This window comes from Coregonus clupeaformis, chromosome 16, assembly GCF_020615455.1.
Source record: "Coregonus clupeaformis isolate EN_2021a chromosome 16, ASM2061545v1, whole genome shotgun sequence".
NCBI lineage: Eukaryota > Metazoa > Chordata > Actinopteri > Salmoniformes > Salmonidae > Coregonus > Coregonus clupeaformis.
The window spans coordinates 54571371-54586519 of record NC_059207.1 but is presented as its reverse complement, the minus strand read 5'-3'; the positions used below and the strand labels follow the sequence as shown (position 1 = coordinate 54586519).

General features: G+C 43.0%; 1 protein-coding gene across 1 annotated transcript; it reads right to left on the bottom strand.

Moving 5' to 3' along the window:
• Positions 1–9917: 9917 nt before the first annotated feature.
• coq5 (coenzyme Q5, methyltransferase) lies at positions 9918–13907 on the bottom strand. The gene is made up of 6 exons (XM_041900619.2): positions 13668–13907; positions 12960–13109; positions 12535–12774; positions 12150–12256; positions 11711–11911; positions 9918–11480 (listed from the first exon to the last, which is right to left on the bottom strand). The coding sequence occupies exons 1-6, from the start codon at positions 13867–13869 to the stop codon at positions 11379–11381; spliced, it is 1002 nt and encodes a 333-aa protein (XP_041756553.1). The 5' UTR covers positions 13870–13907; the 3' UTR covers positions 9918–11378.
• Between the last annotated feature and the right edge of the window lie 1242 nt (positions 13908–15149).

Sequence of the window (15149 nt, the reverse complement as noted above, 5' to 3'; positions counted from 1 at the left end):
ATCAGTGGAGGCTGCTGAGGGGAGGAGGGCTCATAATAATGACTGGAACGGAGCGAATGGAATGGTACCATTCCACTGATTCCGCTCCAGCCATTACCACGAGCCCGTTCCTCCCAATTAAGGTGCCACCAACCTCCTGTGAGTATATTCATACAGTTTCTTGATTGTCCAGCTCGCTAATAATCACTAGACAGCACAAGAGGATACAGAGGGGAGAATGGCTCATAATAATGGCCGGAGAAGAGCAAGTGGAATGGCATCAAACACCTGGAAACCATGCGTTTGATGTTTTTGATACGATTGCACTAATTCTGCTTTGGTCATTAGCACGAGCCTGTTGTCCCCAATTAAGGTGCCACCAACCTCCAGTAACAGTCAGGGAGCATAAAAGAATACAAAAATCAGTGTGGCCGCCCGGACCTCGTTGAAGAATGCGTCTCCCCGGGCAAAATGAGTTCTACACATATGTGTGTATATACAGTTGAAGTCGGAAGTTTACATATACAAAGTGGTGATCCTAACTGACCTAAGACAGGGGATTTTTACTTGGATTAAATGTCAGGAATTGTGAAAAACTGAGTTTAAATGTATTTGGCTAAGGTGTATGTAAACTTCCGACTTCAACTGTATGTGTCTTGTATCTTGTAAGGAGGTGCCCACTGGGCAGAGACATCAATTCAATGTCTATTCCACGTTGGTTCAGTGGAAACAACGTTGATTCAACCAGTGTGTTCCCAGTGGGTGCCCTCTTCCACTGTGCCAGTGGACTATTCCTGGGCCCGAGTGAGTAATGCCAACCAGTTATCAAAACGCTTTGTTTAGAATATCTAGATAAGTTAAACAATTGCACTCTTCTCATATTACTCTGTAGGTTACTGACCGATGCAAAGCTTCCTCCTGGAAGGTCAGTGGCCTACAGAGTGGTTTGAGAAGAATGCCATCCTCCTGCATCTGCCTGTAGTTATTGAACTCTACCTGCTGGTTGAGTCAACCTCTGTCATATCCAGGATGGAGTGTCCTGCACTCCACCCCTCCTGCCACCTGGCTGCACCTGTCCATAACCATTACATAGATGTAAGGAACTTCATCCCCCACTGGAGACTTGAAGACAGAACCTTAACCAGAGAGCTGTGCATGTCAGTGGGTGGTGGACAGCCAAATCCTTAGGCCAAATAGACAATATGATTACAGCTGACGCTGTACTCTACACAGAAATTATTTTTATTTGCTAGGTAAGTGTAGGCATACTTTTATAAGCACATCAATATGATATTTACAGCATAAAATGTTTTGTCTTTGTAACATGAACACACTCAGCAATATTGTTTGTTGATAAATGTATCTACACTCAAGCTGGGTGATGTTTGTGCAATGTCCACATGTAGCCTACACCTGTTGTAGGGATATTAGTAGTTCTGGGATTTGTGCCGCCGGAAAGACCTAACAGCGGTCATAAGGACAGACGAGACAAAACTAGCCAGTAATAGAATATTGTGTTGTAGGACAGCTGAGCTGACTGAAGACCGGGTTGATACCGTTTCCACGGTTGATACCATTTGCAAGCTACATTCATAGCAAGGTGTTGTAGAACGAGTGTCTTATGAAACATATCCCAGACACTGGCTTTTGCTATCTTGCCATAACTGATTTGACAGAGAAATATCACCTAGATAGGATAGCCAGCTGCAGCTATCACCAAGCTATGCTAGCTAGCTGCTGTCAGCTTGGCTAAACACAAGGTCAGTGCAGGCTTTAACCTACACTTAGAACTGAATTAGCCATTTTGAGATGGTGAGTCAGTCAGGAGGGGAGAAGTCCTCAACTCGCTGTACTCATTACTGCCCTTGTTTGTTGTGATTGAATGGCAAAGACCCATCCAAGAAACACCCACTTCAAACCACACACGCAAGACAACTCTCGTTTGTCTTCAGTCATCAAATCAGTTAGCATTTCTTAATGAGCATTGCTGAAAAACGAGGCCAAATCCGGAAGTGCAGTCGCCCTTTGGCCCCCACAGACAGCTTTGGGCTCTCCTAAACACCCTGTCCTGTCCCTTCTCTCTCTCTTTTGCTCTCTCTCATTGTCTCTCTGTGCTGGGGAATAAACTCATCCTGCACCATGACAGAAATCAGCTGTCACTGTCAGGAGATATGGTTGTGTTGGTTCCTTAGATACAATAGGCAGACTTTGGCCATGGTATATTGTTTAGTATTGCAGGTATTTCTCTATGATCATTAGGAAGAAATAAGAATGCAGTGTTCCATGAGGTATGTACTGCCATAACACCAACACAAGAGATTGTTTTAAGATAGATTATTTATCTCTGTCAAACATTTTAGCATCATTCAGCTGATGGCTAATAAATAATGGTGATAAAAAATAGCATTATGCCCATGGCATATGTAGTAGATAAGTTGTGTGTCGCCTACATATCATGTCAACAAATATCAAACTTGTTGGATTTATAGAAAATATATCAAATAAGGTATGTGTTCAAATATTCACGGACACGTATAAATACACACTGATAACAAACATTATTAGAACAATTGTCATTTGAATCACACGAACTCCTCTCTCTTTCCCGGAGTCAATAGTCAGCACATTGTGATGGGGAAAGCATCTCCCTCCAGTTGGGGAGTGTGTGGGGCCCCTTAATTGCTTTATGTAATAACACACTGCAGTGCTGCTAAACCCTGCCTTCCCCCATCATCTCCTTTCTTCATTAAACCATAACGTCAGCACCACGGCAACAAAGGGACAATTCACAGAGAGGAGAAGAGAGAAGAGGAGGCCTGGCTTGTGCGTACAGAGCAGAGCAGTGCAGTGCGAAATGATGTGTGCGGATCGTAGGCTACACATTCAAACGACTCTTTTTCGGTATAAATTGTAACTGTTGTTGACTCTTTCTCTGTCAGGGATCAAAAGCAGAAGAGAGAGAAAGAGAGAGATGGAAAGATACAGCTTTGACACACTGTAGATGCCTTTATTTGCTTTCAGACGTACAATATGTCCAACTCCAAAATAGTCTGAGCTGGAAGTCAATTGATCCCAGTATATAAATAGTCATGTCTTTGTTTACAAATAACGGTATGTTCACGTCTTATTCTTTCTGGTAGTAGTAGTAGTACAGTACCTAAAACCTTGCTGTAATTTTATTTGACCATGGGAAAAATAACTGCTATGTAAAAACATTAACCTTTTACTCTTCATAGACAACGATTCATAATAATGAACTCTAGCTCTGCATTGTGTCTTTAAATGCATTTCACTTTTCAAACAGTTCATGACAGAATATTTGAGGTTTTGAAGCATTAAGCATTCTGAGACAGCCCTAGCCTCAGCCGGACCGCCCCTTGGACGGATCTGCCCCGGGGCGAACACTGACTTTGAAGTGTAGATTAAGGGGAGTTATTTCAATAGGCCCTAATTCCACAGCGAACGCACACACTGTGGGACTACCGCTGAAATCGTCTGGGGGGATGGTAGGTGGGAATTGGCGTCTTCAGAGAGAGAGAGAGGCCCCGTTGCACTGAGGTTCTCTGTGTGTGTGTGTGTGTGTGGTGTGTGTGCGCGTGCCTCAGTTGGGGCACCTGCACCTTTTAAGGCTTGCAGAAACAGGTATGTTCTCAGGGGGGAAATGAGTGTTAGAAGTCATTTGAATCGTCTTCACAGTAATCAACATTCCTCAGAATGATAAACTACACAGAGTATGAGAGGAGATATTCTGAAGATAAAGTAGAGAGTCATATGTGCTACCCTGATGAAGATAGCTTGGCTGTCAAAATGTTGCCTATAAAAGTATTGCATCTGAGCACCTAGAGTGTATGGCATACGTGCTCACACACACACACGCAAATGCACTCACGCACATACATACAAACAAATAAGAATAACAACAAATGAGGCCAAGCCAGGTCAGTCGGTGCCAGTGTGTCTTGTTAAAAGAGAAACTTAATCCAACAACATAACTAAACAGACTGACATATTTGCTAACAATTGGGCTGTGAGTAATGTGCTGTGTGGGATATTAAGGTCAACCCGGATCAATCAAACCTTCACTTATTTTAACTAACTGAAGTTTGAAGCAGCAAATCAATGCCTGACCACTTAAATGTTCTGTAGTAAAGTTCAAAGAGCCGCTGGTGAAGGAGTGTGACAGGTAGTGACATGTTGAGGGGAAAGTGGATGTGAGCCTGGGAACGAGGGGGGAAAGGTGAAGAACCCTGAGGAACACAGAGGAAGAGAAAGCACGCAGCCAGTCTGTGACACCGTCTCTCCCTCTCCTCCATCTCTCACCCTTTGCCATTTTCTCTCTCCATTTTCTTTCTCCATTTCTCTCTCTCTCCATTTCTCTTTCTCCATTTCCCTCTCTCCATTTTCTCTTTCTCCATTTTCCCTTTCTACTTGTTCCTTTATCCTCTTTCCCTTGGTCTCTCCCTCTTCTCTCTCCCCCCTCTCTCTTGCGCTCTCTCCTTTTTCCTTTCACTCCTCTTGCACCATTTTTCCCCTAATCTCCACCCCCCTCTCTCCCTCTCCACCCCCTCTCCAACCCCAACATGTTCCCAGGCCTCCCATACTACTGTAGCGCTTGACTTGGCAGAGTGTTTGACCGCAGGGGAAGACACACCAATCATAAGAGGAAAACGATCTGTCAGATCAAAGAACTCACTAATCACAAAGGACTGGCGGAATAGATAGTCTGCAAATCAAATCAATACAGCAGCAGGGATCTATCTTACCATAGGTTCGGTTTGTCTGCCTGTGTGAACAGTGGAAGTTGGGTTAGAGAGTTGTTCTCAGTGCCACCATATCAAAAGCTAATTTCATTTGTCATGTGTCGAATACAACAAGTGTAGACTTTACCGTGAAATTCTTACTTACGAGCCCTTTCCCAACAATGCAGTTAAAAAATACAAAAATTAGCAAATAGATAAAAATAGAAACACAAAATAACAGCGAGGCTATATACAAGGAGTACCGGTACCGAGTCAGTGTACTGGGGTATGAGGTAGTTGGGTTGATTGATTGAAGAACAATGTACATGTAGGTAGGGGTGAAAAGCAGAAAGTCTGGGTAGCCATTTAATTAACTGTTCAGCAGTCTTATGGCTTTGGGGTAGAAGCTGTTCAGGAGCCTTTTGGTCCAAGACTTAGCGCTCCAGTACCACTTGCCGTGCGTTAGCAGAGAGAACAGACTGTGACTTGGGTGGCTGGAGTCTTTGACAATTTTTTGGGCCTTCCTCTGACACTGCCTGGTATAGAGGTCCTGGATGACAGGGAGCTCGGCCCCAGTGAATATATTGGGCCATACGCACTACCCTTTGTAGTGCCTTGTGGTCAGATGCCGAGCAGTTGCCATACCAAGCGTTGAAGCAGCCAGTCAAGATGCTCTCAATGGTGCAGCTGTATAACCTTTTGAGGATCTGAGGTCCAATGCCAAATATTTTCAGCCTCCTGAGGGGGAAGAGGCGTTGCCGTGCCTTCTTCACGACTGTGTTGGTGTGTTTGGACCATGATAGGTCCTTAGTGATGTGGACACCGAGGAACTTGAATCTCTCCGCTATAGCCCCCTCAATTTCAATGGGGGCGTGCTCGGCCCTCCGTTTCCTGTAGTCCACGATCAGCTCCTTTGTCTTGCTGACGTTGACGTTGATGTGTGTGTGTACAGTGGAAGCTAAGCTAGAGAGCTGTTCTCTGTGTCACCCTGTGGTTGACTAGCATCCATCTTAACTTCCTCTGCAATGTCAACCGCTAGCCTGAGCCCAGATCTGTTTGTGCTATCTTGCCAAGTCCTATGGTCATTTGTCACCAGAAGCAAGACAGCACAAACAGATCTGGGATCAGGCTAGTAGTTGACATGAGAGGCAGATCCCCATAGGGTCAAAAGTATTGCAATATATGGGGAATAAAGTGTTATTTGGGATTTAACCAGTGACTGGGAATGGCGATTCCCTTACCGCTCTGAGGCACTCTGTTTTAAGCTATTGTGCTGATGTGACATTATGTTCACACCAAAACTCAAGATAAAGTCAGTGGGAAATGTCTGGTTTTCGTAGCTCACCAAGAGCTCACGGAGCAAGGGAAGGATGGAGGGATGGAGGAAGAGGGCAGCCAGCCAGCCAGACCTATAGACTCTGGAACGCTGCACACTCCCCTTCCCTTGCCAGAGTAAACACTCATTAATTAGTTGTTTCCAACTGTGTGTTTGTGCTTGTTATAATGATGGAGACAGGCTTGGCTGGGGATGAGGCAGGCACACTCATATCTGGAGGGGAGAGGGAGCAGGTTACAGTAATTCCAGAGTGGTAGAATTTTTTGAATGGAGTCTCCACACCTACAGTATTTGTTACTCTTAAGAGGTGTTCTTCAACCCTGGTCCCCCAGCTAGGGTTGGAAAGCTACCGGTAATTTACCAAAGTTAGCAGAATCTTCTGAAATGTTTGTAAATAAGGGCTAATCTACGGCAACTTTGGTCATTTAAAACTTGAATAACTAATTGTTTTGTATTGATTTATAGTATTCCTTTTTTAAATATGTGTCCATATTGTCCATACGTTTCTAGTGGATAGACCATATGGTTCAAGAGAATATAGCCTAAATAAAAAAAAAAGCACCTAATCAACAAGGACATTATTTTCTATTAATTCTGTACATCTCTTCCAACTATTGACTTATTTCACAACTCCAACCAGTTTGGTGGCAAAACATTTACAACAAAGACATGACATAAGAAAATAAATTGTCATGCTGAAACCCTCATATTAAACACCAATTGCATCCACTAAGTATATTTAGGATAATGTTTTACAGCTTTTTCATTCTATTTATTTATTTTTGTATCTTATTTGATATATTTTACAAGTGATAAGGCCACACAAAGGGCCAGAGATGATTACAGACACCTATGATAATCTGAGGTACCCAAAAAGGCCACTAGATGTAATCTGTTAAAATTCCCCAAAAAAGTTGACAGTTGCCAAAATTCTGGTAGTTTACTGGTAAACAACAAAAGTTTCCAGTAATTTACCCTCACTCACTTTGCAACCTTAGTTCCAGCCCAGCCGTAACACACCTGGTTAAACGAATTAAGAAGCGTGTTGGAATAAAAGCCTGTGGCTCTTCAGGAATTAAACAACATTCTGCTCTGAAGTCAATCCAGCCTGGATGGTTGGAGAGGAGGACATGACACAACAAATCAACTGTGCCCTTTCCTCAGGATTTTAGGCTATAGCTTTTAGTTTGGACATCTGTTGATATGTGATATCTAGATCCTATGGGATTATTGTTAGTTTGGACTACCGTTTTAAGTGTGATATGTGATATCGACATCCTATAAGGTGAATGGTTGTTTCACAACTCCCTAAGCTGGTGTCAACTTGTTCCTCGAGGTGCCACTCATTTTGGATTTCAGTAGCTACTGACAGCTAGGCTTATCTAGAATGATTTATTGGCCCTCCTGTAGCTCAGTTGGTAGAGCATGGCGCTTGCAATGCAAGGGTTGTGGGTTCATTTCCCACGGGGGGCCAGTATGAAAAATGTATGCACTCACTAATTGTAAGTCGCTCTGGATAAGAGCGTCTGCTAAATGACAAAAATTTCAATTGGATCACAAAAAGTACTGTCAATTTAGCAGACCTGAACCCCTGGTCTCCTGCAGGGCAGTAGTATTCAAACCATGCCAGGACTTGCATGGAAGAGAAGACACTTTTAAACTCCTATTGAATAGACGTAATATACAGTGGTTGACTTAACATCAGGCAAAAGAGGAAATTGCCTCAGGCCTCACATCCTCAAGGGGCCTTGTGAGCTGGACATGACATAAAATCAAATGTTTTATATAATTTCTCAGCTTGAAGCCCCTCCATGCTCCGCATGCTGCAGCAATGAGGTGCTTTCAGAGCGGGGCAGAGAAAATACAAAGTAAGAAATGTACCTAAGTTATTGCAGGTGCTGCTGATAATACTGCCATCGTTGCCGAGGCAGAGGACATGTACAGTGCATTCGGAAAGTATTCAGACCCCTTGACGTTTTCCACATTTTGTTACGTTACAGCCTTTATTCTAAAAATGATTATTTTATTTTTTTTACAATATCCTCAATCTACACACCATACCCCATAATGACAAAGCGAAAACAGGTTTGTAGAAAGTTTAGCAAATGTATTACACATACAAAACAGAAATACCTTACTTACATAAGTATTCAGACCCTTTGCTATGAGACTCGAAATTGAGCTCAGGTGCATCCTGTTTCAATTGATCATCCTTGAGATGTTTCTACAACTTGGAGTCAAACTGTGGTAAATTCAATTGATTGGACATGATTTGGAAAGGTACACACCTGTCTGTGTAAGGTCCCACAGTTGGTCTCAGAGCAAAAATCAAGCCATGAGGTCGAAGGAATTGTCCATAGAGCTCCAAGACAGGATTGTGTCGAGGCACATTTCTGCAGCATTGAAGGTCCCCAAGAACACAATGGCCTCTATCATTCTTAAATGGAAGAAGTTTGGAACCACCAAGACTCTTCCTAGAGCTGGCCGCCCGGCCAAACTGAGCAATCGGGGGAGAAGGGCCTTGGTCAGGGAGGTGACCAAGACTCAATGGTCCCTCTGAGAGAGCTCCATAGTACCTCTGTGGAGATGGGAGAACCTTCCAGAAGGTCAACCAAAACCTATTCCCCCTCAGGAGAAAAGATTAGGCATGGGTCCTCAGATCCTCAAAAGGTTCTACAGCTGCACCATCGAGAGCATCCTGACTGGTTGCATCACTGCCTGGTATGGGAACTGCTCGGCCTCCAACCGCAAGGCACTACAGAGGGTAGTGCGTACGGCCCAGTACATCACTGGGGCCAAGCTTCCTGGCATCCAGGACCTCTATACCAGGCGGTGTCAGAGGAAGGCCCTAAAAATGGTCAAAGACTCCAGCCACCCTAGTCATAGACTGTTCTCTCTGCAACCGCACGGCAAGTGGTACCAGAGCGCAAAGTCTAGGTCCAAGAGGCTTCTAAACAGCTTCTACCCCCAAGCCATAAGACTCCTGAACATCTAATCAAATGGCTACCCAGACTATTTGCATTGCACCACCCCCACCCCACAGGGAGATCCTTGATGAAAACCTGTGCCAGAGCGCTCAGGACCTCAGACTGGGGCGAAGGTTCACCTTCCAACAGGACAATGACCCAAAGCACACAGCCAAGACAACGCAGGAGTGGCTTCTGGGCAGGACTCTGAATGTCCTTGAGTGGCCCAGCCTGAGCCCGGACTTGAACCCGATCGAAAATCTCTGGAGAGCAGCGATGCTCCCCATCCAACCTGACAGAGCTTGAGAGGATCTGCAGAGAAGAATGGGAGAAACAAGTGTGCCAAGCTTGTAGCATCATACCCAAGAAGAGTCAAGGCTGTAATCGCTGCCAAAGGTGCTTCAACAAAGTACTGAGTAAAGGGTCTGAATACTTGTGTAAATGTGATATCAGTATTTTTTATAAATTGCAGCAAATAATTATAAAAAACTGTTTTTGGTTTGTCATTATGGGCTATTGTGTGTAGATTGATGAGAAAAAACAATTTAAGCAATTTTAGAATAAGGCTGTAACGTAAAAAAATGTGGAAAAAGTCAAAGGGTCTGAATACCTTCCGAATGCACTGTATGTGTAGCCCATGTATCTGATGCCGTCTGGCCAAAAAGAGTATGGCATGTCATACTCTTTTTGGCCAGACAGTGTCAGATGCACGGGCTACATATAGTGAGACAGAAGGGCGCTGTTTCACTCTCTCGGGTGATTTCTCCGGTGAGATCGTTTCAGCCGCTTGCGAACTGAAGGAAAGTTGGCTGGTGCACAGTGCACTGTTCGGATGCTGGAATTATTTTGGATCAACGTGCGAAGGTAACCTACTTTTTAAAGTGATCTGTTTGACAATTATGAAAACATCATGACTGGTTGTGTTCTGGGCACATTAAAAAGGTAATACATTTTTACAGTTTAATTACGTCTTTACTATAAAAGGGGACTGGCCTTGCTAAGTCTAAGTCCACCCCTGCTAATATAAATCTTAGTACATATGATACTCAGCAATGCATTTACACTGAACAACTGCATTTTAAACAGCTGTATTCAAATGTTAAAAACAACTCAGTGGCCACAACAATCGGACCGTCCTCAGATCCCTGTGATGACTGGCCAGGAGTCATAATAAAAGACAAAAGAAAACAGAAAATGAGTCTCCATAAAACAATGCTCTGTTGTGAGGCTCTCTGTCACTATTATTTTACACATCTTTTGTTTGAATGTTCTTGCGTTCGTCTCTTTTATTGCTTTCGGTTTAATTTAAAACAGAAAATTCTCCTTCATCCTATTGTTTTACTGTAAAATGTATTGCGATTTTAAAATATGCTTTCAATAAAGTTTTATTTGATTGATTTGTACACAATTAGTGGCTTTGTGTGGTTCAGGGTTATTTCAGTCAAGTTTCAGCAACAGGGGACCATATCAATCCATAACTTTCAGAGTGATCATGTGTTCTGTAGTTTCTGTAATGTAGTTTCTCAGTTGACCAGAGGAGGGTAATAGGACTTTTCACATGGGATGACTGCTCTATCCAGATGGGGAAAAGTGACTAGAAAATCCATCCGAATCTCACTAAATCAAGCATTTAAAGATGTTTCACAGTAGTTAGTACTTATTTTGAAAGCGGGAAACAATATTGGATTGCTAAAGCACAAAAGAGGACTTAGGTTTGTAGGCCTTTACTTTTATTGTAAAACCGGTTGACACTTTTTGGTTGACATCACCAAAAAATATTGAGATTTTAAATTGTGGTGTCATGATGCTCCCTTTGCGAAGTGCTCCTCCCATTGGTCGCTCAGGCTACATCCCAAATGGGAACCTATTCCCTATATAGTGCACTACATTTGACCAGGGTCCATATAGGAAATAGGGTGCCATTTGGGACAGAACTTCTGGCCTCTAGAGGACCTGTGAGCAGAGGTTGGGTTCACATTGTAACCCCAAAATGAAACCTGCTAAATAGATTTATTGTACCCACTGAGAAAAAACAGCCTTTCCTCAAACCATCAGAAAAATAAATATAATGCACAAATATTGTAGACAGCATGTCAGTGTTTCCATTTCTGTGTATATTGTTTCCTTGGATGTTTGCAGTGGGATCTGCTTGGGTTTAAAACCCCAGTCACACATACCCTAGAGGAGCTGTCTGTCTCACACTGGGCCTCGGCCTTGACTGGTTAGAGTCCAGGGCCCATATTCATAAATTGTCTCAGTGCATGAGGGCTGATCTAGGATCAGTTTTGCCTTTTAGATCCTAATGAATACAATTATAATCGACAGTAGGTACCCGATCCTAGATCAGCACTGCTCTGCTCACAGCTTGAATCCAGAGTGGAGGGCCACCACTCCTCCTGTCAGGTTGTGGTAGCGGACGGAAAAGAACCCTGCCTCCTCAATCATTCGTTTGAACGTCTCCTGTAGAGGGAGAGGAGAGAGAAACAGTTCAGTAAAAACATACAGCAAAACTTAGGTATACAAACGTACACAATATCCAATTGAATTATAAACAACAGGAACTGATGTAATTTATTCGGGCAGTATTTGAAGAATAAGATCGTTTCAGAGAAATCTATTTGGCATAATTCTGGCCACCAAAGGGCCAGACGGAATAGGTACAGAAGGATGATTGAATCATTCATTCTTACCTGGTCTGGAAACTTCCTGATGCTCTCCACCAGGTACTGATAAGACTTCCAGTCACCAGCGATCACCTCCCCCAGCACTGGGATCATCTGGAAACTGTAGGCATCGTAGAGCCTGGACAGCAGTGGGTTGGTGACTTTACTGAACTCCAGACACATGAACCTTCCCCCTGGCTTCAGCACCCGTACAGCCTCCTGTAGGGCCTGGAAATAAGACAGAGGAAAAAACATTTTATTTTATAATTGTTGGTAAGCATTGGCCCGTAGAAGAGTATTCTATTTGGCTACATTATTAAGTTCGATTTCTGGTGTACAATTAATGCAAGATTAAAGACAAATGTTTATTTCCTTGCTTGCCAGGAGTACCTAAGAAAAAAAAAAGGCAGCCAGCCTTTGCAGGGGGCTTCACAATGTCCTACACTGCGATTGAGAAGGAGATTACCAGGTCTATGTGGGTGACATTACGGATGCCGAAAGCGATGGTGTACACATCAAACTGGTCATCATCGAAAGGCAGCTCCTCTGCATCTCCTACCACCCAGGACAGGCCTGTGACACACAGGTGAGAAAAACATACAGGGTTATATCACATCATATACTCAGTAAAGCCAACAGAAATCATGACTACTTACTGAAAGCACAGTCCACATACATGTCTAATGAGGGTAAAATGGTGTACTACAGGAAGATAGTAAATGGAGGGTAATACTGTATGCATATAAATAATAAAGATAGTAGATTGACTAATCAATAGGTGAGGTGATACACCAGATAATATCAAATATAACATAGTAATTCAATAAAAACTTGATATTAAATCTCCCTACCACTACTGACGCCCATGCTCTCTGCTTTCTGTTTGCCCACTTTTAGCATCTCCTTGTTGATGTCACAGACGACGGCCCTGGACTCTCTGGCCTCTGTCTCCATCTCTATTCCCTCTGTGGGGGGCGTGTAGCTGGTTGATATCTCCTGCCATGAGGGGGTCTGGTTGGCCCGGGCAGTCCGCCGTGCAACACGCTCCTGCTGAGACCTCACATAGTCCAGGAATCTGAAGGAGATGTCACCTGGAGGTGCACAGTTGAAGTGATGTATTTGAATTGACAGAGAAAAATTGAGGTACAAGTGTGTGTAACAGGTGGGATGTGAACAACACAAGTCTCAGGCAGGGCTAGCTTAACACGAGAGCTTGATTCAAAATCACCTGTGCTACATAAGGACTACTGTTATGATCACTGAATAGGAAGCCTACCTGTTCCTCCAGCTACGTCCAGTAGGCGCATGCCTGGCTGGGGGTTCATAACGTGGAGTAGCATGTCCTTCCAGAGCCGGTGGACCCCCAGACTCATAGCATCATTCATCACATCATACTTCTGGGCCACACTCTCAAACACCTTGTAAACTGGAGATACACATACAGGCAAAGGTGAAGGGTTGACCACAGATGAACAGGGCTATAGATGAACATAACTATATATTAACATAACTATAAAAATCTCTGGGTTAATGTTTTGAAGGAAGCGAGTCGATATCAGGGACAGGGAATGGATCATTTTGGGTACAATACTGTCATCAGACATGTGTGTTTCACTGTGATTTTCTTGAATTAGCAGTACCCCATTACAGATGAAGGAGACATTAGACATGGACAAGACGAGGATAGGAAGCTACTTTAGAAGCCGAGATACACCCCATATTACACCAGCATTGGCGCATGCACGGCTAACCGTTGCAAAACTTAGACTTCACACGCTGATCGTTCTAGAGCAAGGTTAACAATCGATTTTCAAGTTAGATAACGTTAACTAAATTAAAGAGGTAAAGTGGTTTGCCTCTACAGACTTTGAGATACATTTGCAATGAACATAAAATCCAAGGTCGGGCATTAATGGCCAACTGAACCAACAAGCTAGGCGTATCAATAAATAAATATCCGAGCACCATTAACGTAGCTATCTACCTCTCTCTGCCTTCTCTCCTTCGGGCACAGTCTCGAAGCCGAAATGTGTACTTTTGTCCGCGGCACCATCGCTGAAACATCGACAAGCTGAAACATTTGAAGGGCAACTCGACCTGACTATTCGACCAGACACGCTGCTGTTGATATTTCGAGAAGCGTCACGAACAATTCTCCGCGCGAGCAACCTAATGGAGGCCGCCATGATATTTTTCTTCTTCTTCTGTGGGTTTTATGGCGGACTACAACCCAACAAGGTGTATTTCCGCCACCAACTGGACGGGTTGAAAAAACAAGGTAAAAAGAAAATCCATACGCGATTGGGAAAACTAACTGAATCAAAACAAATTAAAATCTGTGGTGGAAAAAGTACACAATTGTCATACTTGAGTAAAAGTAAAGTTACCTTAAAAGAAAATGACTCAAGTAAAAGTGAAAGTCACCCAGTAAAAAAACATGTATTTGGTTGAAAATAGTTAAGTATCAAAAGTAAAAGCAAACCAGACGGCACAATTGTCTTTTTTGATAAAACATTTTACGGATAGTCAGGGGCACACTCCAACACAGACATAATTTACAAACGAAGCATTTGTGTTTCGTGAGTCTGCCAGATCAGAGGCAGTAGGGTAGACCAGAGATGGTCCCTTGATAAGTGCATGAATTGGACCATTTCCCTGTCCTGCTAAGCATTCAAAATGTAACAAGTACTTTTGGGTGTCAGGGAAAAGGTAGGAGTAAAAAGTACATTATTTTCTTCAGGAATGTAGTGAATAAAAAATAAAAGTTGTTAAAAATATATAAATACTAAAGTAAAGTACAGACCCCCCAAAAAATGACTTAAGTGGTACTTGACACCACTGATAAAAATAGTATGTTGACTAAACCAAAACAAAACTCCCACTTCTTCCTTCAAATCTCCATATCTCTCTTCTCAGGTTCTAGGGCCTAAGAGGGTGGTACAGTATGGCTTGTGACAATACTCCATGCAACTCCACCGCCGAAAAATGGTTCCTTTCAGTCCCAGGAACCGCTCCGCCGTATCCACAATGATATCTATTTTCCTGGACCTCTTCTCCACCTTGGCAGTGCCATTAATCACCATAGCTACAGTTGAAGTCAGAAGTTTACATACACCTTAGCCAAATACATTTAAACTCAGCTTTTCACAATTCCTGACATTTAATCCTAGTAAAAATTCCCTGTTTTAGGTAAATTAGGATCACCACTTTATTTTAAGAATGTGAAATGTCAGAATAATAGTAAGGGGAATGATTTATTTCAGCTTTTATTTATTTCATCACATTCCCAGTGGGTCAGAAGTACACTCAGTACACTCAATTAGTATTTGGTAGCATTTCCTTTAAATTGTTTAACTTGGGTCAAATGTTCCGGGTAGCCTTCCACAAGCTTCCCACAATAAATTGGGTGAATTTTGGCCCATTCCTCCTGACAGAGCTGGTGTAACTGAGTCAGGTTTGTAGGCCT